Source organism: Saimiri boliviensis, chromosome 6 (genome assembly GCF_048565385.1).
Source record: "Saimiri boliviensis isolate mSaiBol1 chromosome 6, mSaiBol1.pri, whole genome shotgun sequence".
NCBI lineage: Eukaryota > Metazoa > Chordata > Mammalia > Primates > Cebidae > Saimiri > Saimiri boliviensis.
The window spans coordinates 79,447,456-79,474,282 of NC_133454.1; the positions used below are offsets into that span (position 1 = coordinate 79,447,456).

Consider the following 26,827-nt stretch of genomic DNA (forward strand, 5'->3'; position numbering starts at 1 on the left):
ACCTAGGCAGAGCCTGAGTCGTTCCATGATCTCTGCCCTGTAAGGCTTTTCTCCTCCTTGCCAGCTCCCATCTGCAAAGACCCTCCTGGATCTTGTGAACAGAGGTCGCCTTCCTTTCTCAGAGATCTTTGCATAAGCCCTGTTTGTGAGACCCTCATGTAGTCTCCATGTTGAGAAGGCATTTGGGGGGACCACAGCAGTATAGCCTGCTCTGCAGCCACCCCAAGGTGTTCCCTGGTGTTACTGCGCTCTCAGATGGTCTTTACCTTAGGCCTCCTCTTGCCACTTGATTTCTGATTAACTGCACCAATAATATATTTTAGTTTGGTATATAAACTTCAATGTATTCTGAGCCAAGCAAGCTTATAATTATTTAGCTAGAATTAACATAGGTCTCCCCCTGGCCATCTTGACTCACATTCCATTATTCCAAAATTAGTAAAGAATGAAACAATATAAGAAGGCTTTTTTTTTTTTTTTAATCCTGAAAGAAGATTCTGAATATTCTTAGACATAGATAAAATTTTTATGTTGGAGAATGTAGTCATTTTTGATGTGGTTTAAGAGTTGGAGGTAGCTGGGCACGGTGGCTCATGCCTGTAATCCCAGCACTTTGGGAGGCCGAGGCTGGCAGATCACGAGGTCAGGAGATTGAGACCATCCTGCCGAACATGGTGAAACCCTGTCTCTACTAAAAATACAAAAAATTAGCTGAGCATGGTGGCATATACCTGTAGTCTCAGCTACTCAAGAGGCTGAGGCAAGAGAATCGCTTGAACTCAGGAGGCGGAGGTTGTAGTGAGCCGAGATTATGCCAGTGCACTGCAGCCTGGTGACGGAACAAGACTCTGTCTCAAAGAAAAGGAGTTCGAGGCAAATGCACCTTATTTGAATGCTTTTTCATGTGTCTCTTTGATTGAGTTATAAATTCTGTAATTGCTTTTCTCTTATGTGGAGTGGGGATAATAATAGTACCTACTTCCCAGGGTTGTGGTGACTGTTAAAAAATAGATAATGACAGATATACTCACACTTTTTCAAAATGACATAGATTGCAAACAATCTAGCGGTCTCTTAATTGGGAAATGGTTGAAGAAATTATGGTTTAGCTGCACAATGGTGTACCATGCAGTACTTTATGTATAGTACTTTATGTATTGATACTGAGAACTCTGAGACAGATTAAATGAAAAAAACTGAGGTTCAGAAGAGTGTGTTGTGCCATCATTTGTGTTAAAAGAAGGTGGAAGACATATATGCATATTTATTTGCATAGGCTTATAATATCTCAGGAGAGATGCACAAGAAACTATTAGCATGAGTTGCTAGTGGGGAGGGGAATCCAGTACTTGAGGGACAGGATTAGGAGGGAGACTTTTCCTGTGTGTCTTTTGAATTTGAACAATGTGAGTGAAAGCATTAGCTATTCAAGAAATTACATTTAGTGATTAAAAATGTCAAAAGAAAAACCAGATTTTGTATAAAAGTTAGATAATGCATGTAAAGGATATATGTATTTTATTTTTAAAAGAAAAGACAGCTGCTGTTACCTGTTATCATCTCAGGAAGGGGTTGCATAAAGAATAGATGATAGACAACCAAACACAGTAGGTTGCAAATCAGATATCAGAAACTTGAATCTTTGCCCTTACTGTGTCTTATTCTTGTTTGGCTTTTTGAGAAGTATAGAGAAGGGAGTTGAAAGTATTGTCATTAGTTCTTAAAAATATGTGCAGTATTCCCAAATCAAGTGTTTCTGAGCACAGATCAGTTACATAATTCTGGTGCTGGAAAGGACTTTATAGATCATCTCTCTCATTTTAGAGATGGGGAAACTGATGCCGCACGAAGTTATTTTTTGAGGGGAGCTCAGAAAAAAAAAAAACAACAACAAAACCCAAAAAAAAAACCAAAAAAAAAAAAACCCAGGACGTTATATGACTGCTCAGGGTCATACCACTACATAGTGGCAAAATCAGAATCTACACTGGGCTTTCTGGCTCCCTGTCTCGTTTTCTTCCCGCTGTGCCACTTGCATAGTAGGCTTACAAAGAATAAATAATACTTCCCATTTTTTTCTCATATACCTTTTGCAGCCATTCATTCTACTATTCATCTGTTGAAGCTGGGCAGCCCTCCACCACACAAAGAAGCTCGACAGCGTCGGAAAGAACTCCGGAAGAAGCAACTGGCTGAACAAGTGGAACTGGAGCGACAAATGAAGGAGCTCCAGGCCGCCAACGAAAGCAAGCAGCTGGAGTTGGAGGCCGTGCGGAAGGTGGGAATGGGCGCTGGGTTGGGAAAGCGCTCTTCATTCCCTTGCTTAGGGGCTTTGGTTCTACCAAGACAAATGTAGTTCAGTTTTAGGGAGATATTTGTGGTGAACTGTTCTCAGAAGTGTTACCATACCATCAAGTGAGTTTTCCTAGCCCTGGAACTATGCAAAAACATTTCATTGGTTAGGAAGGTATGTTTATAGCAATAATGAGCACAGTTGAATTTTTTCAGAAGAAGGTGGGAAATTTCTTTCCCCTTTGGATGTCAAGACTGTTTTTAGTGACCTGGCAAGGGGTGTTGCTTTTTAGTTTTTCCTTAGCTCCTATCTTCACTCATAAGTACCTCGGAAGACCCTTGCTTTAGAATTGTTTAGTTTTACTTACTCTTTGGAGTTAAAGATACAGTCTGGGTCAGCTTTTCCTTCCATCTCAAGGCTAGGAAGTCAAGTACTATATGCTGTATGAGATAGTTGATGTTCATTGTTCCTTGGTTATGTCATGATCCCAGGGGTGGTAGTGAGTCCCTTGTATGTGGGTCTGGTCTTTATTTGAGACACTTTTGGGCTGAGTCTGTCTGCCTTGAATCACTGAGCACCTGCTAACCACTAGCCCAAGGACTCTTTCATGCACTTCTGTGCAAAAACTTCGTCCTGGGAAAGGGAGGTGGCTCATAATCTATGACCCCACATTCCTAGTGGGCCTCTCCTTTGGTTACCCATAGAAATGCCATATTGTGTGCTGAACTTCCTCTGAGTAGAGTAGACTAACGAAGATTTTTAAGAATACTTTTATAATCTTAGAAGCCATGTAAGCATATCTATAATCTTAGAAACGGTTATTACTATCACACACTTATTTTCTAAAAGCAGCTCCTCATTTCTTACTGCCCTCCCCCGACCCCCAAACACTCTTGCATCTTACCTCTTTCTGCTGCAATATATTTTCTGTAAAAATTCCCTTTAAAGGTTATGCTGAGCACCTGCCATATATGATTACTCCTGCTTCCTTCCACTGTGCACACATCAAAAGTGGGTGTTGTGAGGTCATGGTGGGGAGCCAGGGCTTGGTGTCCTTTTTTATAATTTTAAAATTATAAAATAGCTCATACCTGCAGAGAAGAATATGAAATATATATATATATATATATATATATATATATATATATATATATATATATAAACAATCATACAGTGAATACCCATGAAACTACTTCCTGGGTTAAGACAGATTATTGCCAATACAGGTTGAATGTCCCTTATCCAGAATGCTTAGGACCTGAAGTGTTTCAGATTTGGGATTTTTTTGGATTTTGGAATGTCTACATTATATACTGTAATTACCAACTGAGATCCTCTTGCCTCAGCCTCCCAAATCCAAAAATCTGAAATTTGAAATGCTTCAATGAGCATTCCCTTTAAGCATTATGTCGGAGCTCAAAAAGTTTCAGATTTTGGAGCATTTCGTATTCATTTTGTATTTTTTATTCAGTTCATTCCCTCATCCCTAACCTCTGGAAATCACTGATCAATTCTCTGTTTTTGTATTTTTGCTTTTTCCAAATTGTCATATAAATGAAATCATACAGAATGTACATTTTAAGAGTGGACTGGATTATTTGACTTAGCATTGTACATTTGAGATTCATCTATGAATGTCCTTTTGAACTTTTTTTTTTTTTGAGATGGAGTCTTGCTCTTGTTGCCCAGGCTGGAGTACAGTGGCACAATCTTGGCTCACCACAACTTCTACCTCCCGGGTTCAAGTGATTCTCCTGCATCAGTCTCTCAAGTAGCTGGCATTACAGGCATGTGCCACCATGCCTAGCTAATTTTGTGTTTTTAGTAGAGATGGGGTTTCTCCATGTTGGTCAGGCTGCTCTCAAACTCCCAACCTCAGGTGATCCACCTGCCTTGGCCTCCCAAAGTGCTGGGAAAACAGGTGTGAGCCACCGTTCCCAGCCGCCCTTTTAAACTTTTAAACTCTGCCTCCCAGGAGCATGTAGTATCTGCTATGAGTAATGTGAAGAAGCCATGCCTGGTGTTAGCAAGCTGTAGACCTATGTAGACAGCTTTCCCACTAACTAGGTTTATAGAATTATTTAAATGACTGATTTAGGATTCTTGGATAAGTGCTGGAAAATTCTTATACTTCTTAATAATCTTTGATTTTCTTGTCAGTAAACAAAATTCTCCGATTTTTTCATGGAGGCAGTCTTGGAAAACATAGCTTAGATGAATATTTAACTAAATTTATTTATTTTGAGACAGGGTCTTGCTCTGTTGTTCAGGCTGAAGTGTAGTGGCTCAATGACTGCTCATTCCCCGGCTCAAGAGATCTTGCCTTAGCCTCCCAAGTTGCTGGGACTATGGGTGCACATCACCATACCTGGCTAATTTTTTGTATTTTTTATAGAGATGGGGTTTTGCCATGTTGCCCAGGTTGGTCTCGAACTCCTGGGCTCAAGTGATCAACCCACCTCAGCTTCCCAAATTGCTGGGATTACAGGGATGAGGCACCATGCTCAGCTGAATCTTTTAATCATCTGGAATTAGGTTATATATCTGTGGGTTTCTTAAAATTTTATAGGCCTCATTTTAATTAGAAGAAGGAATAAGAAATCATGGTGGTTTTTATAAATTAATAGATTTATTTAAAGGGTTTCCTCAAATAATTTTTATTTCTACTTTTGTTTCTTTTAAAAAATATGATCATTTGGGTATGTTCAAAAATATACAAATATAAAAAGGCAGCTGTGAAAGATTTTCTCCGCGTCTTACACTTACGAATTTCTACCCCTTGCCAAGGTAAGGAAATATGAATATACATTCTTATTTTTTCTTATTTATTTATTTATTTATTTATTTGAGACTGAGTCTCACTGTGTCACCCAGGCTGGAGTGCAGTGGCTCAATCTCAGCTCACCGCAACCTTTGCCTCCCGGGTTGAAGTGATTCTCCTGCCTCAGCCTCCTGAGTAGCTGGGATTACAGGCGTGCACCACCACACCCAGCTATTTTGTTTTATTTTATTTTATTTTTAGTACAGATGGGGTTTCACCATGTTGGTCAGGCTGGTCTTGAGCTCCTGACTTCATGATCCGCCTACCTCGGCCTCCCAAAATGCTGGGATTACAGGCGTGAGCCACCACACCTGGCCATTCTTTTCCCATTTTTTAAACAAAAAAGTATATACCAGTGTTACTGTTCTGCTTCTAGTTTATTTCACTTAATATATTTTTTAGATCTTTCTATATTAGTATAAAGAGAGTTTCCTCATTCTTTTTTATGGCTGTAGGGTATTCTTTTATACAACTGTGTCATTATTTACTTAATCATACCAGGTTAGTGAACATTTGGGTTGTTTTAATCGGTAATGCTGTAGGGAATTATCTTGTACCTGTGTCATCGTATATGTGTTCATACATGTTCTGATGTCTCTGAGGAATGAATTCTTAGAAGTGGGAAAGCTGGGTCAAAGTGTGTACACCTGTAATTATGAAATCCAGGCTGATGGACCAGCTGCCATCTTGAGTGTTGCTGTTCACTGGCCAGAAGAAAAAGTGTTCCAGGGTTTAGCTATGTAGTGCTCCATCCCAGAAATGTCATACTATGCTTCTGTTTATAATATTTTGGTCAGAACTAGTCAGAACTTTCTGATGAGAAGTTAGCTGTCAAGCTTGCAGGAGTTCCTTTGTGTGTGGTAAATCATTTTTCTTCTTTTTTTTTTTTCTTTTAAAATTATTTTTTGGTCTTTTTCTTTCAACAGTTTTACTGTGGTGTATGTGGTTGTAGATCTCTTTTTGTTTATCCTGTTTAGAGTACATTGAACTTAAATATGTATAGTGTTTTACCTAAAGCTGAATAAGTTTTCAGCCATTATTTCTTTAAATATTTTTTCTACTTTTTTTTGGTATACATAATGGTGTCCCACATTTCTCTAAGGCTGTATTCGTTTTTCTTCTTCTTTTTCTCTGTTTTCCAATTGCATAATTTCTATAGATCCATCTTCAATATATTTTTCTTGCAGCTCAAATATACTGCTGAGTCCCTGTAGTGAATTGTTCATTTCAGTTATGGCACTTTTTACTTTCAGAATTTCCATTTGGTTCTTTCTGTAATTTATTATCTCTTTATTATTCTCTATTTGATGGGATGTTCTCATTCCTTTCAATACTTCTCTAAGTATGGTTCCTTTTAGTTATTTGAGCATACAGTATTTATAATAACTGCTTTGAAGTCTTCACATGCTAAATCCACCATCTGGATATCTTCAAAGACAGTTTCTATTGCCTGCTTTTTTACTGTATTTCAGCCGTACTTTCTTTTTTCTTTGTGTGTCTCATAGTTCTTTTATAGAAAACTAGACATTTTAGGGCCAGTACGGTGGCTCACGCCTGTAATTCCAGCACTTTGGGAGGCCGAGTTGGGTGGATCATGAGGTCAGGAGTTTGAGACCAGCCTGGCCAATATGGTGAAACCCTATCTCTACTAAAATTACAAAAAATTAGCCGGGCGTGGTGGTGTGCACCTGTAGTCCCAGCTACTCAGGAGGCTGAGGCGGGAGAATTGCTTGAACCTGGGAGGTGGAGGTTGCAGTGAGCCAAGATCATGCCACTGCATTCCACCCTGGGCGACAGAGTGAGACTCTGTCTCAAAAAAAAAAAAAAAAAAGAAAAGAAAACGAGACATTTTATATAATGCGCGGTAGCAACACTGGGTACTGATTCTACCCCTCTCCCCAGGGGCCTGTTATTGTTTGCCCTTTATTTGTTTAATGACCTAGCTGGACTATTTCAGTGAAGTTTCTTTTCCTCACAGTGTGAAGCTCCTGACTGTTTCTCCTCAGAGGCACAGGCTTGGACAGGAACACAGTCACCCTGCGAAGACCCTGATTTTTGCAGGGCTCTCTTTAAATGTCTTTCTCTGATTCCTCATTTAAGCTTTCCACCTCTGTTGGCATCACACCAACAGCTGTTAGAGTTGACTAATTTTGTTCTGTTGCTTTCTACAATGCCCTGGAATCTGAATTGCCTCACAGTCTGAGACCATTTAAATTCAGACCTGCATTTGGTCTTCAAGGTCAGTCTTTGAGACTTTTTCCTACTACATGAGACCTCTTCTTAGCTATGTCTTTCTCTGGTTCTCTCTGTCAGACATTTGACTGGTCTGGCAAGAGCAGTGGCTCACGCCTGTTAATCCCAGCCCTTTGGGAGGACAGAGTGCAAGGATCACTTGAGGCCAGGAATTTGAGACCAGCCTGGACAACATAGCAAGACCTTGTATCAGTCAACCAACTAACTAACCAACCAACCAACAGCACTTACAGCTGGTCTGTAGGTTAGTGTGTTCTTCTCCTGAAGCTACTGGCCTCCTTTTAATTCTTTGTCATCAAAATTTCCGTAGTTTTTTGAGAGTGCCCTTAGGCTTGTACTGCCTCCCACTTTCAAATAAAGTCGGTCCTTTTAAGGAGAACATCAGAGCTTGCTTTTATCCCTGGGCAAAACCTCTGTGCGGTGTTCTGGAGCTGGGGATGGAGGCAGTAGTTGGCTTCTCTTGGAGTGATAATCCTGTTTTATGAGAATATCACTAGATGGAGGTTGTAGCCTTTGCCACTTGCCTCTCCTTATGTGGAACTTCTGCCCCACAAGTGACTGGGACAAGAGTGCTCAGACCCTGTATTCTCAGCCTGTCATACCTGAGGTCAAACTTCCTCCTTGTGAGTGGGTGCTGGTGGAGAAAGGGAGCCCCAAACCTCTCAGCCACTCTTGGCTAGAATAGAGTTTCTGCAACATGCAGCTGGGGACAAAGAGAAATTCTGGCAGCGTGCCCCTGCCAGTGAGATATCATAGCCCTTGACTCTGAGCTGAGGGGAGGGGAACCCTTGTTTCGGGTTCCATCTGCCGGGAGTAGAGCTTCCTTCTCACTGATACTGTGGGGGAGGGGGAGGAGTACATCATATGCCGTAGACCTTCACTGTTCTTACTCAGAGTTGGTAGATTTTCTTAGATAAATGTTCTCCATTTTAGAATGTCCTTAGAATAATTTCTAGAGACTTTTAAAGGTTTTGTTTTTTAACAATAGTTTTCACCAGTTATGGTTGTTTTGTTGGGGAAAGGGTCTGCGGATCTCCTCATACCACCCTTCTAGAAATTGAGTTCTGATAAAAGTTACAAGGAATAATGTTTAAGATGACAAAGCTGTACAGAAAGAGCTCAAGAAATAACTCTCAAATCTCATGAATGCAATTGCAAGTGAATTTTAATTCAACGACTATGCTAAAACTTTCTTTGCAAATGTTGTTCAGGCTTATCAATAGTCTTTCATTTACCTAGCTTATTTTGTATGTTGACTCAGCAGATTCTTGGTCTGGAATTCTAATGGAGCTACAAGTTTTTATTCTATTATCTTTATTGATATTAAGAACATTTGGCTTTTCCCATGCTTAAGTGTGACTGTCTTTCTCTCTAATGTACTTCTACTGTAACATCTGCTGTTCTGTGGATGGGTTTTTGATTGGCTAGAAACTGGAGGAAGCAGCATCTCGTGCAGCGGAAGAGGAAAAGAAACGCCTTCAGACCCAAGTGGAACTTCAGGCCAGGTTCAGCACAGAGCTGGAGAGAGAGAAGCTTGTGAGTATCATGTGGCTGGACAAAGCAGCTAAGGTAGATCAGCCTGGGTCAGTGGGAAGGAGAAAGGGCTGGAGGTTAGAGTGAAGCCATGTCATCGGCTTGGCTCTACTACTGACTTGGATTGAGCTGTAGGGGAAGTTGTGTGCTTGTTCATTCATTCGTTATCTGTTTATTGAGCACCTTCTATGTGCCAGGCACTGTGCCAAAGATTTACTGGTAAAAAATATAAACCTTATTTTCAAGACTCCTAAGTGGATATTTATGGAGCCAGGCATTGTGACCCATTCCTGTAATCCCAGCACTTTGGGAGGCCAAGGCATGAGTATTGCTCGAGCCCAGGAGTTTAAGACTAGCCTGGGCCATATCTACCAAAAAAAGAAAAAAAAAAAAAAAAGGAATTAGCCAGGCCTGTTGGTGTATGCCTGTAGTTCCAGCTACTCAGGAGGCTGACGTAGGAGGATTGCTTGAGCCAGCCCAGGAGTTCGAGGCTACAGTGAGCTGTGATTGTGCTACTGCATTCCAGCCTGGGTGACAGAGCAAGGCCTTCTCTCAAAAAAAAAAAAAAAAAAAAAAGTAATGATGTGATAAATGCTTGGTTAGAGTGACTATATATTCTGGTTTGCCTGGGAGAGTCCCTGCCATTCTGATATAAGTATTAATAACATTCCTTTTCATTCTCCAAAGAGTTATGATTTAGAAAATAAATAGTTATGGAAAAAGCATAGGTTCCATGGCATTTCTCCTCTGTAATAAGCAAGGATGGCAGGGATGAGATCCTGAAATTGTGAGAACATCTAGATTCTGATTTGTTGCTCTTGGCAGCTCTGATTCATCTTAGAGGTTCCCATGCCCAAGAGACCCAAGATACAGGTTGCTGGTAGTTCTGGTAAGTTACAAGGAATAATGTGTAAGATGACAAAGCTGTACAGAAAAAGCTCAAGAAATAGCTCTCAAATGTCATGAATGCAATTGCAAGTGAATTTAATTCAATGACTATACTAAAACTTCCTTTGCAAAATGTTGTTCAGGCTTATCGATAGTCTTTCATTTACCTAATTTATTTTGTATGTATGTGTTTCTTGGCAGCTCTGATTACTCATGTCGCTTGAGTTCCCCTAGGGCTGGAGGTGTCCCAGGGAGTGGAGGCAGCCAGGGAAGTGTGGGAAGAATCCCTGGGAGTTAGCTGGTTAGCTGGAACACAGGTCTTCTCACAGTGAGTGATACTCCGTGGGAGAGTGCTGAGCCCAGTGCCTAAATAGATGTATGTGACATTTCTTTTTTTTTTGAGACGGAGTTTCACTCGTTACCCAGGCTGGAGTACAATGGCGTGATCTCGGCTCACCGCAACCTTCGCCTCCTGGGTTCAGGCAATTCTCCTGCCTCAGCCTCCTGAGTAGCTGGGATTACAGGCACGCGCCACCATGCCCAGCTAATTTTTGTATTTTTAGTAGAGATGGGGTTTCACCATGTTGACCAGGATGGTCTCGATCTCTTGACCTTGTGATCCACCCGCCTCGGCCTCCCAAAGTGCTGGGATTACGGGCTTGAGCCACTGCACCCGGCTGACATTTCTTGTAGTCACTTTTTGTTACTTAGAGTTGAAAGAGTTGTGTTTGTGGTTTGAGAAGAAAACAGGAAGGTTGATGTTATTTAGAGAAACAGCCAGAAGTTTTGGTCGTCTTTCCTTTCTGGTCCTTCTTACTGAACACTGGCTTTCTCTTCTTTAAGTGCAGGATTATCACATGATCTCTCATGACTCTTAGGAGGACAAAGCAAGCTAATGCAAGTGAAAATATTTTATCAACTGCAGAGACATAGGCTAATGTGTTTGTTATATTTAGGATGTCCTTGTTTTTAATTTTTAAGGTAGGGATTCAAAACTGTAATCCAGAAGGGAAAAGCCATTAACATATAAAGACTAACTCAAATGCTTGAATTCCCCTGGCTGGAGATGCCCCGGGGAGTGAAGGCAGCCAGGGCAGTGCGGGAGGAATCCCATGCTGGCTGACCTTTCCTTCCACTTTAGTGTAACACTCCACTGCTTTGACTGGGAAAAGGTTCATTCCTTTTAGAGAAGACTCTATAGGTAAAAAAAAATTGTGACTTTAAGACAGAAATGCATTTAGAGATAAATTATACAGGAAAACATTTTTTTCTTGACTTGAGTCTTAAAATGTGGAGTGGAAGGGATGGAAAATACAGCAGAGCAGAACATAATTTGGGTTATAATTTGTTCTTCCCAGACTTTTTCACTATTGGGATTGGGTGTGGTAACCTCTTTGCCTCCATCTTTAATCTCAAGGATTGAAGGACAGAGTCCTGCCACCCTGAAAGGCTGAGGCTGCAGCTGTGGGCAAATCCCTCAGGTGGAGGGGGAGGCTTTCCCTGAGAGAAGTCAACCTGCATTTAAACATGACCATTTTATACCATCAGATCAGACAGCAGATGGAAGAACAGGTTGCCCAAAAGTCCTCTGAACTGGAACAGTATTTACAGCGAGTCCGGGAGCTGGAAGACATGTACCTAAGGCTGCAAGAGGCTCTTGAGGATGAGAGACAGGCCCGGCAAGATGAAGAGACGGTGCGGAAGCTTCAAGCCAGGTGCCAGATTGGTTTGCAGACTTTGCCTTTATGTACTTTGCCTGGGCTAATACAGTTTCTTGAAATGACTAACACTCTGGTAGAGAGGGAGAAGTGTCTCAGCTGTGGCTGTGATTGAGCTCGAGTTGTCCCGATTAGAGAGACCATGGAGACTTTACCGGCTGGGGTGTTTCTTTTCATTCTGGGGCGCTGGGAAACTCTTGCTTCTGAGGCTAAATAAGGGCCTATTTTAGAGCAGTCTGATAGGTATGTTTGATGGGGTACCCTTAGTCATATTCAAGAATATCCACAAACCCAGAATTAGCTCTGATGAGAGCTTGGGTTCTTTAATATGTTCCAGACCAGAGAGGGCTGTTGGTATGCAGGCGGGGGCCTGTTCAGGCCTAATTTGCAGTCAGGTTTTGGGGAATAAGGAGGAAATATGTAGTGTCTATTTGGTCATTCAGGATTGGTAACATTCCTTCAGTAATTGCTACTTGAAATCCTAATTTTAAAAGTATTTGAAACCTAGATTTTTTTCCCTTAGAGCTTTTAATGTCAGGTTTACTATTTATGATAGTCATGTTCTCAGATGAAAACTCTCTATTTTGGGCCTTCATAGCAGCAGGAAGGACAAAATAAAATGAAGACTCCCAAAGAGAAAAATTGAGCCTATTCTCTGTCAGTTTCTACATCTTAAGATATCTAGGATGGGAGACAACACTAAAAAGTATTTACTACCCCTGTTTTGGGGAGCATTTATGAGATGAGCTGGGGTAGTTTTTCCATGGCTGCCATTTTACATGTGGAGAAGCAAAAGATTAAAAATATTTCTTTAATCTTTAGATAGTAAGAGAAAGAAGAAGTCTTCTTTAGTTGTATATTTTGCCAAAAGTGGCTTCTAAAACAAATTGTTTTGGAAACTTAGATTTTAAATTTAACTTTTTTTTAAAGACAGTTTCGCTCTTGTTACCCAGGCTGGAGTGCAATGGTGCGATCTCGGCTCACCACAACCTCCGCCTCCTGGGTTCAGGCAATTCTCCTGCCTCAGCCTCCTGAGTAGCTGGGATTACAGGAATGCGCCACCATGCCCAGCTAATTTTTTGTATTTTTAGTAGAGACGGGGTTTCACCATGTTGACCAGGATGGTCTTGATCTCTTGACCTCGTGATCCACCCGCCTTGGCCTCCCAAAGTGCTGGGATTACAGGCGTGAGCCACGGCGCTCGGCCTCAATTTAACTTTTTTAAAGGAAAAGTCATTTTCTAAACAGAAAATTAAGCATGTAGTATATTGCCTGGCATTTATAGGCCCCACAGGTACATATTCACTGCACTGTGGGGTTGACCAGGTTCTTAGAATTCCCTACCAGTGCCATTGGGTGGTGTTTTTAGCAGACGATTCACTCTGTGGGAATGTTTGAGTGTCGCGTGATGTCCAGAGTGACATTTTACATGACATTCAACATTTTTTGAGCCACCTCATTATTTGAGCTGTGTTGAGAGTTTATAGATCGTTCTTGTGCAGATAATTCACAGTGAGATAAGCTGTATGTATTACGGCAGTTTTGTGGGAGGTTGATTATGACATAGCGGAGATTAGATCACAGAGGGAACCAGATAATTCTAGAAATACTAGTCTTAGTTATTGAGTGTTTATAGAATGAGTGATATTTTGAATAATGGATAATTTTGGATACCTGAAGCCAGTGGTTTTTTTAACCAGTTACATATAAAAATCACCATACAAAGCTTCTGAAAAATACACATGTAAGGCCTCACTCTAGATTTACTGAATCAAAATATATATGGATAGGAGCCAGACATGAGTGTTGTTATTTAAAAAGCTCCGCCTAGGCTGGGTGTGTGGTGGCTAATGCCTATAATTCCAGCATTTCGGAAGGCCGAGGCAGGAGGATCACTTGAACCCAGCAGTTTATGTCCAGCCTGGGCAACATGATGAAACCTCATCTGGAAAAAAAAAAAAAAAAAAAAAAAAAAGCTACTTGGGAGGCTGAGGCAGGAAGATCGCTTGAGTACAGGAGGTTGAGGCTTCATTGAGCTGTGTTCTCACTACAGCCTGGGGGACACAGAGAGACCCTATCTCAAAACAAACAAACAAACAAACAAAAACACCCAACAAAAAACTCCAGCTAATTATTTTGCACACTGTGATTTAAGCAATAGCAAAATGGCTTCAACCTTTTGAATGCAGATATAACTTCTACATACAGCACTGATCTAATATGCTGAAAGCACTACACACAAATGTGACTTTTTCTCGATGTGCAAAGGCCACTTTAGGAATATCATTCTAAAATATTTTTGTACTTAGTTTTTGGAACTTGAAATGGACAAATTTGCTCCCTCTAGTGGTCTTTTTTTTTTTTTTTTTTTTTTTTTTTTGAGATGGAGTCTTGCTCTGTTCCCAGGCTAGAGTACAGTGGCCCTATCTTGGCTCACTGCAACCTCTACCTCCCAGGTTCAAGCGATTCCCCTGCCTCAGCCTCCTGCGTAGATGAGACTACAGGCGCGCGCCACCATGCCCAGCTAATTTTTTATATTTTGGTAGAGACGCAGTTTCACCATGTTGGCCAGGATGGTCTTGATCTCCTGACCTCATGATCCACCTGCCTTGGCTTCCTAAAGTGCTGGGATTATAGATGTGAGCCACTACACCCAGCCTAGTGGTCATTTTTAAGTGAAGTGCGTTTCTGTTTCCTGAAGTCACTGAACGCTGTGTCTGATTTAGAGGGAAATTCTGTCAGATTGGCAGAGAGGGTTTGTTCTTTGCTCCTCAGAATAGGCCTTTCTGGATAGAAAAAACAAGGGAAGTCATCATGAAGTTGAGTTAGAAACATTGGCACTAATAAAATGAACATAATCTTATACCAAGGGCCTGTGTAAAAGACTGCTTAGTTAACTCTTCTCACTCATTTCTTAAAGCAATAGCTAATCATTCATGGAATATCTGGAATCTCATTATTCTTCTAATGCATAGTTTTTTTCTCTGTCAGTGTCTTAAATTTACCCAGAGAAACTTTTTATAGTAAATTGTTTTTTTTTTTTGAGACAGAGTCTTGTTCTGTCGCCAGGCGCCAGGCTGGAGTACAGTGGCGCAATCTCGGCTCACTGCAACCTCTGCCTCCTGGGTTCAAGCAATTCTCCTGCCTCAGCCTCCCAAGTAGCTGGGACTACAGATGCATGCCACCACGCCCAGCAAATTTTTATATTTTAGTAGAGGCAGGGTTTCACTATGTTGACCAGGATGATCTCGATCTCTTGACCTCGTGATCCGCCCACCTCAGCCTCCCAAAGTACTGGGATTACAGGTGTGAGCCACCCGCATCCGGCCCTGTAGTAAATTGTTTAAATAAAAGACCAGAACTTTAGCTTGAAACATCTAGATCTTGTAATTGTTAAAATTATAACTGAAGTCTTTTTTTAACTTTTCATTTTTGTGGGTACCTAGTAGGTGTTCATATTTGTGGGGTACATGATATTTTGATACAGACATACAGTATGTAATAATCACATTAGGGTAAATGAGGTATCCATCACCTCAAGCATTTATCTTTAGTCTTACAGTCTACTATACTCTTAGTTATTTTTAAATGTATAATTAAATTATGATTGACTATAGTCACCCTTTGTGCTATGAAGTTTATTTTTTTAATCTGTAATCCTGAAGGTGATCTAGCCTCTTATGAATGATAACTCAGAAGAAAACTGTTCATTTAATATTTAGGAAATTCAAGTTATTGGCCAGACATGATGGCTTACGCCTGTAATCCCAGCACTTTGGGGAGGCTGAGGTGGGCCGATCCCTTGAGGCTTGGAGTTTGAGACGAGCCTGGCCAACATGGCAAAACCTTTCTCTACTAAAAATACAAAAATTAGCTGGGTGTGGTGGCATGCACCTATAATCCCAGCTACTTGGTAGGCTGAGGTGCAAGAATCACTTGAACCCAAGAGGCAGAGGTTGCAGTGAGCTGAGATTGCGCCAGTACACTCCATCCTGGGTGACAGAGCAAGACCCGTTTCAAAAAAGAAAAAGAAAAAGAAGAAAAATCAAGTTATTGGAAAGTTCTTGAGGCTGAGCCATAATCTGTCCTATTATACCTTTGGATCTGTAAGGCCCAGGAGTATACCTTAGTCATATCTGTATTTCCAGCAACTAGTACCTGGCACACAGGAATATTTTTTGAATGAATGAATGGATCCATGTTCTACCCAATGGGGCCACATGAAACAGCAGTCTCTCTTCCATGTGATATGATACGTTTCATATATTTGAAGGTTAGGGACTGGGTTCTGGAGTAAGGCCATGGTTTGATTCCCAGTTCTAGTACGTTTAGCCATGTAACTTTAGAGAATTGCCAGCTTTATAGGGTTGTTGTGAAGATGAAATGAGATGATGCATACACAGTGTTCTAGAGTAATGCCTAGCAGTTGGGAGTCACTCAGAGTCTGTTGCTTTCTGCTCCTTTATCTCATTTGCAGATGGGCAAGATATAGAATGTGTAGAATGTAAAAACAAGCATTCAAAAAAAGATGTTGATGGGCTAGAATGGTGATTTTAGCCCAAGAAGATAATTTAACGTATCAAAAGAACAACTACAGGATCCAGGATACTTTATAGAAATTCATTTGAAAAGTTCTGCAGTTTCATTTCTCTCAAATGTGTTTGCCAAAACCCTATACACTCTTACGCAGCCTTAATGAGATGATGCATGCACAGTGTTCTAGAGTAATGCCTAGCAGTTGGGAGTCACTCAGAGTCTGTTGCTTTCTGCTCCTTTATCTCATTTGCAGATGGGCAAGATATAGAATGTGTAGAATGTAAAAATAAGCATTCAAAAAAAGATATTGACGGGCTAGAATGGTGATTTTAGACCAAGAAGATAATGTAATGTATCAAAAGAACAACTACAGGATCCAGGAGACTTGGCTTTATAGAAATTCATTTGAAAAGTTCTGCAGTTTCATTTCCCTCAAATGTGTTTGCCAAAACCCTATACACTGTTAGGTAGCCTTAATGAATCTGAAGTGTCCAGAGCAAATGAGACAATTGTCCCTCTGTAATATGAGCTGCTATCCACTAATACTTGCTGGGTAATAGGATACCTGATGTGCATTATCACATTAAATAGACTAGTAAACCTTTGATGGTAGGTGTAGTTTCTGTTCCTTTTTTGATAAATGAGGAAGCTGATACACAGAAGAAGAGTGAGGCACTAAAGTCTTTAGTCAGGAGTCTTGTTTGCAAACCACAGAAACCAACCTGTATTCGCTAAAGCAATAAAATAATATGTTGGAAGTTTTTTAAATAGTTTGCCATTTCCACAGAAAGGCAAGTGACCAGAACTTGAACACAGGCAGGAAACACGGGGGTATAAGCAGCCCCAACTACAGCCCAGGCCAGGCCATGGGAAGAGTCCAGTGAGGATACTGCTGGTGCCCATGTTGGTACCAGGTGTCAGCAGTGCCATCACTTCTGCTGTCACTCAACATTGGCTGTTACTGCCACCAGCAAGATGAATTCTCTACTGGCTCTGCTGCTTTGTGCCAGTTGCTTCCAAGTTCCAGAAGGAACTTCTGCTTAGCCAAGCCCAGCTTGTGCCTCCACTATACCCTGGTTGCAAAGAGGTGGGAGGGCAGGTGTCTGGCCTGTGGATTCTATCGTGGGAGATGAGCCCTACCTTCTATCAAGACTCCTACTGTGACAGTTCCTCTAGACACATGAGTGAGTTCAGAGGCTGGGCAGCCTAAGCACCTGCAAATGTCCATTCTCTCTCCATACTTTTACCACTAGAGTGAAAAAACAGGCCCATTCAATCTCATTCACTCTTATGTCCCCAGTGCCTAGAAAAGCATGTTGAAAGCATATAATAAATATACATCAACTGAGTGAATAAACTCTGCACTGGTTAGACTACATCTGTAGTGTTGTGTTCTGTTGTGTACATCAAACTCAAAGAAACAGCTAAAGAGGCCAAGCATAGAGGCTCACACCTGTATTCCCAGCACTTTGGGAGGCTGAGGCAGGTGGATCACAAGGTCAGGAGTTCAAGACCAGCCTGGCCAAGATGGTGAAACCCCATCTCTACTAAAAATACAAAAAAATTAGCTGGGCCTGTTGGTGGCCACCTGTAATCCCAGCTACTCTGGAGGCTGAGGCAGAGAACTGCTTGGACCTGGGAGGCAGATGTTGCAGTGAGCTGATAACATGCCACTTGTACTCCAGCCTGGGCAACAGAGCAAGACTCTGTCTCAAAAAAAAAAAAAAGAAAAGAAAAGAAAAGAAAAAAAAGGCATTTAAGGAGACCCCAGTGTCTCCAAAGGAGGATATTGAGTCTGAAAACTAGGTCCCAATAGTTAAGGCTGGAGGTGGTCTTCTTAGAGAAGGATGTTCTCAGCAGGCAACAAAGCTGCCTTCCAATTGCTGAAGGGCTATTGCAGGGAAGAGGGAGCAGATACTTCCTTTGTGGAACTAGGGTAGTGGATGGGAGAGCTCATCTTAGTGTAAGGAAGAACTTTGTAAGGATTGAGGCTGCCCATAAATAAACTGGCCCAATTTGTGAGGCAGGGAGTAGCCCATCACCTAGAGTATTGGAGCTGAGTTGAACAACCACTCTGCTGGAAGTTGTAAAGGGAATCCAGAAATTGGTGTTGGTACAGTCGTTACTTTATTGCCTTTTAGTTTTATAAGAGCAGATGCTGACAGGTAGTAGTAACTGACCAGCCATGTAACTTTACTTTGTTACCATAATATTAGTGTTCAAGCCACTAGATATGTGTCCTGTCCTGGGTTGGCATCGAAGGGCACTATATACACTTTAATGCAGGTTTTGGCTATAGTTTTGGCTATAGTTTATTTAAACAACTACATAGCTGGGTATTCCCAGATACGTATCCTGTTATTGAAAGATAACATTTTGGAGTCACACAGACCTGGGTTAAAATTCGTTATAACCTGTGCAACAAACTTTTAAACCCTTTGGTTTTTCATTGCTTCATCTGTAATGCAAGGATAATACCTTTCAGGATTGTTAGGGGATTCAGAATAATGGAGGCAAAGGCCTGGCATGTAGTAATTGTTCAATAAATAGTATCTCTGTTATTCTGTGTTAACTCCTGCTTTCTTCATTTTCATTATCAGTTTTTTTCCATGGTAATAGGTTTTTACTAGGTGGAAATGTTTTCATGTTGTAGCAACCAGGCAGATTTCAAAACTTGGCCCTGCCACCTGGTAGGTAGATGATCCTAGTACAGGCCACTGAACCTTTGTGCCTCATTTGCATCATCTCTAAAATATGAGTAACAGCACCTAAGTTTACTATGAGGATTAATTGAGAAAATACACTTGACTATTAGGTCAGTTCCTGGCACACATTAAGCTCTGCATCAGTGTTATTCTTTATTTCACAAAAGGGTGAAACTAAGATTGCTTAGAGCAGGACACATAGGCTTCTTTACCAGTTTTGTGAATATGAGCTTTTCTGGCTTCTGCTTTCCTCCTGATAAAATGAGAGGGGGATTAGACGAACTGAAATATTCTCTTACCTAAAATGCCTCCCTCATCTGCTGGGTTGGGGTGGTGACCTGGGCAGGGTTTGATCTGGAGCTCTCCTCAACATTGTAGGTTGTTGGAGGAAGAGTCTTCCAAGAGGGCTGAACTAGAAAAGTGGCACTTGGAGCAGCAGCAGGCCATTCAGATGACTGAGGCAGAGAAGCAGGAGTTGGAGAATCAGCGTGTCCTGAAGGAGCAGGCTCTGCAGGAGGCCATGGAGCAGCTGGAGCAGCTGGAGTTGGAACGGAAGCAAGCACTTGAGCAGTACGAGGTAATGAGACTCAGCCCTGCAAACTTGTGTGTTTGAATTTTTGAAAAACATTTCTCAGTAATAGAATTATTTGCTTAGTTGCCAATATGAAGCTGTAGTAAGAATCTTGCTTAGCTGTAAGAAAGAAGAAAGAGGGAGTTTTTACAGGATATGTCCACCAGAGACAGAAACTGCACAGTAATTTGAACAGGGAAAGCTTAATATAAAACATTATTAACTGTAACAGGGGATTACCTACTGTGTTGTAAAGAAGACTTTGAGGATGCAGGAATGGCAGATGTAGGGAGCAGCCACTGTCTGGAAGACTGAGGCAGAGCACCAGGGAGAGAATAGATCTGGAAGAGGATGCCTTGCCCCTTGCCCCTTAACCCCAGTACTGTGATCCAGACCTCCATGGAGAGGGTGCACGGATGGCCAAAAAGTTTGCTGAGGTGCCATGCCAGCAAAGCCCACAGGGAGGTGCTACAAAAACTCACTAGTGGTGAGCACTGTGGGTGTTCTGAGTGCCACAGGAGCCGCTGAGTGGAATCTGGAAGAAAAATCCCTCCCTCCTCGTGTCCCTTCAGCACCCTCTACTGACAAAGCTTTGTGCTGCCAGCTAGTGAGGGAGAATTATTTTAGTATCACCAGCAGGACAGTTCAGGGTGGATTTGGAGTGAAAGGCAGTAAACTGTAACTGGCACACAGGGTCATACACCCATTGTAATTAGTGTGCATGTGGTAGAAGAATAGGTTTTGGAATCAGACAGCCTGGGTTCCATTTCTGGCTCTACTGTTTCCTCTTGGGTGACCCTAGGCAGGTTACTGACCTTCTCTGAACCCGTTTCACTCTGTACAATGGGGTAACAGTAGTTCCCATCTCTTGAGTGGGCCATGAGAGGATTTAATGATACAATTCACAATTATGTAGTAAGGGCCCAATAGCTGTGATTTGGTTCTTAAACTACCTGTGTGCCTGCATAGTCCAAAATCCACTTTTGTTTCAGGAAGTTAAAAAGAAGCTGGAGATGGCAACAAATAAGACCAAGAGCTGGAAGGACAAAGTGGCCCATCATGAAGGATTAATTCGACTGATAGAACCAGGTAACAAACTCTTTGAAGTAATCATATATTAATTTTTAAATTTATTTTTATGTTTGACTTGTGTATTTGAATTGTACTAGACACTTTTTTAGCCCAAATGTAAAAAAAAAAAACAAACAAAAAAACCTGCTTAGGGTAAATTTCTCTTGAAAACCTTACCCCCTGGCTGGGCATAGTGGCTCATGCCTGTAATCCAAGCACTTTGGAGGCCAAGGCGGGCAGATCACCAGAGGTCAGGAGTTCAAGACCGGCCTGATAACATGGTGAAACCCTGTCTTAAAAAATAAAAAAAAAAAAATTGGGGGGAAAAAAATTTTTTTTGAAAACCTTACCCTTAATAGGTAAGAGGGACTAGTTAATCCCCTTGGTATACATCTTCTAGTTGTTTTACCTGGTATGACATTTATGGATGTTCCTCAGAGAAGAAATAAAGTAGAAAAGTTACTATTTTATCTGTAGAAAAATGATGGGGTACCCTGAAGAATATAATACTTCCTGTATTTAAAGCATGTTTGTCTCTTAGGTTCAAAGAACCCTCACCTGATCACTAACTGGGGACCTGCAGCTTTCACTGAGGCAGAACTTGAAGAGAGAGAGAAGAACTGGAAAGAGAAGAAGACCACAGAATGACTGCACTTGCTGGCAATCACATCAGTTATGTAGATACTATGTGGCGGGAAAGCTTTATGCTAAAGACAAAAGAAACAGCTTTGGGGGCTGGGCGCGGTGGCTCACGCCTGTAATCCCAGCACTTTGGGAGGCCGAGGTGGGTGGATCACCTGAGGTCAGGAGTTCAAGACCAGCCTGGCCAACCTGGTGAAACCCTGTCTCTACTAAAAATAGAAAAAAAAATTAGCTGGGCGTGGTGGCAGGCGCCTGTAATTCCAACTACTTGGGAGGCTGAGGCAGGAGAATCACTTGAACCCAGGAGGTGGAGGTTGCAGTGAGCCCAGATCATGCCACTGCACTCCAGCCGGGGTGAGAGTGAGACTCCATCTCAAAAAAATAAAAAAATAAATAAGAAATGGCTTTGCTGCTTTTAACTCTTCTTCCTTCTGTGCCTCTCTAAGTGGGTCAATATCCTAAGGAAGCCTTCTTATTTATCTTTCTGCAAATAAGGGCTACTTGAAAAGGGGAAAAAAAGTCAGTATTGTCAAGCTGTTTATTTACTCTTTGTTTGAAAACTTCGCCTTCTGAAAATTACCTTTTAGCTCTCTCAGATTCTTCCCCAAATGAGGCAGGGTGCACACAGCACAGTCAGCTCTCCAGAGTTTGGAGGGGCTCACTGCCACAGGGTTGTCAGAACCTCTGTGGACTGGGTGTTAGCTCTTTCCTTTGGCAACGTGTTTCCTTCTCCGAGTATGTGCTGTTAAACTAGATTGGGCAGTTTGCTTTCCATTCCCCGATACTTGACATGGAATGCCTTTGACAGTTGGTGCTCTGAGAGAGAAGTCACAGAGTCACTGCCATTTCCTGGTTGCCCTTTTGGAATGTGATCCTGTTAGTAGGGGTTTTCTAACTTCTACTAAGATATTTACTTCCCTAACCATCATACACTTGACATGTTTCATTCCTGTCTCCTTTCCCCTCACCTTAAAGGAGACTATCCCTTTGCCCCATATTCTCAACCTAATTTTCTCTCGTACTCACTCTCTCTAGTAAATGATGTGCTACTAAGTATATGCCAGGCTGTGAGAGGATTATGCTGAGTAGTAGAAAGAAGCTAATTTGAAATAAAAATTATTTGGATAATTAAGAAAGCAAATTATGTGCACATGGCCAATAGGAAGTTGACTGTATGTCTGCTAATCAGATTCAAAACGTCATAAAGATGACAGCATGTCAATATATTAGCCTAGCCATGATGTTAGTCTTTGTTAGATGGGCAGCTTTTCTGCTTTTTCCCTTCCTCTGTGATGACAATGGAGGAAATATCCAATAGAAACAAGTTTAACAGGGAAATTAGGATCATAGTTTATATGTATCTGATTTCAAAGGAGTATTAAGGAAGGTTTTCATACATGACCTCTCTTTGGACTAAGAAGAACATTTATGAAATCAAGCCTTCCAACACTAGTTCTAATTAAGAAGCAGCAGTAACTCCATGGACAGCAATCAAGCTTAACATTGTAAATAAATATGGGGATAATTCAGTTGTTGCCGAAAAAGGCGGGGGTGGGGTGGGGTGCAGAATTCAGCAGAATAGTTAAAGCCCTTTTCTCTTTACAAGTATTAAATGAGGACAGAGAACGTCAGCTGTTCTTATGCTAGTACTTGCTAAGTGCATATTAAGAACGCAATTCCAAATAGATGTATACATCTAGAGAGAGTGTTATTAGAGGTTTCAGTGTATGTATTTGGAAACTGGAATATAATCCCATAAATTATCACCTTTTATGACTAGAAAATATTTTCCAATGAAGTGGTCTTTAGGTCTTAAGACTGTTAGCTGCTTAATAAAAATGTAACTTTATTCAATGATTTCTTGTAGTTACCTTTATAAAGTTTAGATTATTGTCTAAAATATTTTTGTATCATGTGCCTTTGAAATTTGACAGCTGATTTGGGTGTTGAATTTCTGCCCAGCCATTTATCAGTATTATCATTTTATTCAGTAGCTGGCAGGTATATTAGGCCAATGAGAACTAAGCAAGGCATGGAACCTTTCCTGTGGTTTGATTACACATTATACCAGAAAACTCCAGTATCCCTCATTCCAGAATGAGGAAAAAATATTTTACAAAGAAGCCAGTTACCTATGTGAAATCTATGGGGTGGAAACAGTGTGGCCCTGGGGAGTCTCTGCTTGGTGGGGAGGGTGATGATAGAATATGTAAATTTCTACTTCTAGAAGTTGTGAAATAGGGCCTGCACTTTTGCAGAATGTCCTTCCTTAAACCTGGCTTAATCCAAAGCTATAGCTGAAAACATGACCTGGGGCTTCACTGCTCTAGCCCTGGGTTCTTGAAGACCTCACTGTCTGGCTCCCGGACATCAGCCTAAGGACTGCCTGCTTTCTGGTCACAGGTGGACCTTGATATGACCAAGCAGTTTTACATGTGGTTGTGCAAAAGGTTTCTGTTTAATGTACAGTGTTACTGATTTGTATCTTGGTTTCAGTGGCAGGCACTATGTCTAGTGGAGGCAAAATCCTTGTAAACAGTGCTTTGGCTTAGATACTTGTGAATCAAAGATAGCACAGAAATGAACTAAGTAAATACCATTTGGAATTATATTTTGATACTAACTGAATTTTTCCTAGTATTTAAAATGGTTTTACCTGTCAAAGGGCCAACCGAACTCTTGGTTTTACTTTTGTAATTATTGTACAGAGAATTTCAGGAGTGTTTGAGTGCTTGTCATAATCAGGTGTTTTCCTTAATAAGTAGGGATATGATCATTTACAGGAATTAAGCATGAAAACAGTTTTTAAAATGTATTTTTGTGATGTGCTATGTTGAGAGGAAACCAAATATTTATGATTTAAAAACATTCATATCAAAACATTGTACATTGTAATATGCTCAACTTCCACAATTTTTTGCTAATTTTTATAAGATATATTAAAAATATTTTGTATTTTTTTTAAGTAAAATGGACCCAATAAGAAAATTAAAAATACCAGAACATGCATTTTAAACTGTCTGATTTAATAAAACAGTGGGGATAAAGTTGGGTATATCTATGTGTATTTTCATATAATGAGATGGACTTTGGTTTAGGGACACTTCCTGAAAACACTGGGTTTGGAGTTTAGACCCCAAGAAGTTAGCTATGGCCTCATGTTTGGTGTTTGAGTCACCAGTGTGGGCAAGCCATGGCTGATGTGTCAGCTCACAAACGGGAACTTACAAAGATGATTTCTTACTCATTGTTGCTGTTACCTCCACATTTTCTTACCTTTGTTTTCCTTAGTTTTCTTTTTATGCCTTTCAGTTTTTCTTTCACCAGAGTAAACCCTGTGGTTGTTGGTTTGTTTTGGTTTACATTGTTGCCAAGATAAAATGCCTATTGTGGACTGAGGCCACTCAGTCCAGCTTGATTGTGTATTGGAAAACTGATCTTTTCCTCTTGGAGGGAAGGAGAGGACACTGGTTGGTGTGTTTAAGAACTGTTCTTTCTCTGTTGCAGTGGTTCTCAACTGCTGGTGATTTTGCCCTTCAGGGGACATTTGACAATGTTTGGAGACATTTTTCGTTGTCACGACTGGAGGGAGTGTTGCTGGCATCAAGTGGGTAGAGGCTAGGGATGCTGCAAAACATCCTACAATGCCCAGGACAGCACCCAGTAACAGAATTATCTGGACTAAAATGTCAGTAGTGGCAAGGTTGAGAAAACCTGCTCTGCAGAAAGAGAAATTCTATTATCCAGAACACAGTACGACCCTTGGGGTTCAAGTTTCCCATTCAGATGTCCCAGGAGTTGACTGATCTCTTTGGTGTAAATGAGGAGCACCTGGAAGGGAGAATCCCTGTTTCTCTGTGAGCTGGCAGAGAGCAGAGGACAGGGACCGCTGACACACCCAGAGCCTCTGGAGGAAGTTGCTTTGGATATATTTTAAAGACTGGGGCCGGGCGCGGTGGCTCACGCCTATAATCCCAGCACTTTGGGAGGCCGAGGCGGGTGGATCATGAGGTCAAGAGATCGAGACCATCCTGGTGAACATGGTGAAACCCTGTCTCTACTAAACATACGAAAAATTAGCTGGGCATGATAGCGTGTGCCTGTAGTCCCAGCTACTAGGGAGGCTGAGGCAGGAGAATTGCTTGAGCCCAAGAGGCGGAGGTTGCCATGAGCCGAGATCGCGCCATTGCACTCCAGCCTGGGTAACAAAAGTGAAACTCCTTCTCAAAAAAAAAAAAAGACTGTGATGTTGTCGAGGCATGAAGTGTAAAAGCTGCCTTAACCCTGATTTCTTTGCAGGTGCTCAAACACAGGGTGGATCTGTCAGCACCATTTAGCAGCTTGTGAGGAATGTGTTTTTCAGATTTGCCGCTCAGGTGGTGATGTGTCCTGCACAGCACTTGTGCTTGTTTTAACTGGCCAAGCCTTAATTGCAACCTCCTGGGTAGTTCTAGCAAGGCACAGAGCATGGCCCTCATGGGGTGAGGCTCAGGTGAATAAAGTCAAGCCATATGAGGCACGCCACAGCTTTTACAGTGCAGAGGAGGTGCTCCAGATTTGTTCAGGAATCAGACTTGGGAGTAGTTTATGGAATCTTTCTTTCCTTTCTTTCCCCATCTACTCCTTTCTTTATATATTAGATACTGTAATAATCACCTCCCAACTTCCTAATTGGCAATATCCACTAAAGCTAAATAAAACATCTACCCTCTGGCCCAGCAGTTTCCACTCATTCCAGAGAAATGAGGCTGATGTCCACCAAAAGACTTGTATAAGAAGATTCACAACAGTTTTGTTTATAATACCCCAAACCTGAGACACCCAAATATCCACCAATAGAGAATAGACAAATGAATTGTATATTCAGACAAAGAATACTACACTTAACATATTACAGAGAGATGCAACAACACCGCTGAATCTCATGGACATCATGTTGAGCAAAAAAGCCAAACATGAAAGAGCACATACACCCATTCATATTAATTTCCAAGACACTGCTAGTCGGTGGATTTAGAAGTGAGGGTATCAGGCAGGTGGCTGTAGACTGGGAAGGGACACAAGTGAACTTTCTGGGATGCTGTCAATGGATGGTGGTTACGTAAGTAAAAGGCAATCAACTTTATATCCAGGATTTGTGCAGTTTACTGTCTATAAATGTAGTGCCTCTAGAATGCCTGAACTGGCTCACCTTGCAATTTTTTTTTTTTTTTTTTTTTTTTTTAGATGGAGTCTCACTCTGATGCCCAGGCTAGAGTGTAGTGGCATGATCTCAGCTCACTGCAGCCTCCACCTCCCAGGTTCAAGTGATTTTCCTGCCTCAGCCTTCCAAATAGCTGGGACTACAGGTGTGTACCACCACACCCAGCTAATTTTTATATTTTTAGTAGGCATGGAGTTTCACCAGGTTGGCCAGGCTGGTCTCGAACTCCTGACCTCAAGTGATCCGCCTACCTCAGCCTTCCAAAGTGCTGGGATTATAGGCATGAGCCACCTCCCCCGGCCTCACCTTTCAATTTGCAGAGAAGGAACTATAAGGGGACATACGAAATCTGAACTGGACTTCTAGGATGCTCATTACACCACCCACCTCCTCTCAGGTCCTCATTACATTTTTTATGTCAAACATTTAATTTTTTTGTGCCCCATTACCCAGCTAGTTGCCATGTGTCATCCCTACATGCAGAGGAGGGCCCTGACCCTTTCTAGTCCTGTGGTCAGCTTCCATGGAAACTTCTGAGGCTGCCGAGTCTTTGGCCCTGGGTAGTGAATATATCTGTGGTGGACACTAAATTC

At 41.5% G+C, this 26,827-nt stretch overlaps 1 protein-coding gene across 1 annotated transcript in view; it reads left to right on the top strand.

The window, feature by feature from the left end:
• The window catches only part of SWAP70 (switching B cell complex subunit SWAP70), a 99,151-nt gene extending 75,104 nt beyond the window's left edge, over positions 1–24,047 (top strand). Inside the window, exons 7-12 of the mRNA XM_003919823.4 lie at positions 2,097–2,278; positions 8,796–8,903; positions 11,337–11,503; positions 19,126–19,324; positions 20,311–20,407; positions 20,931–24,047. Coding sequence (XP_003919872.1) covers positions 2,097–2,278; positions 8,796–8,903; positions 11,337–11,503; positions 19,126–19,324; positions 20,311–20,407; positions 20,931–21,037 — 860 coding nt within the window. The 3' untranslated portion in view covers positions 21,038–24,047. The remainder of the gene's footprint in view (positions 1–2,096; positions 2,279–8,795; positions 8,904–11,336; positions 11,504–19,125; positions 19,325–20,310; positions 20,408–20,930) is intronic.
• Positions 24,048–26,827: the final 2,780 nt, after the last annotated feature.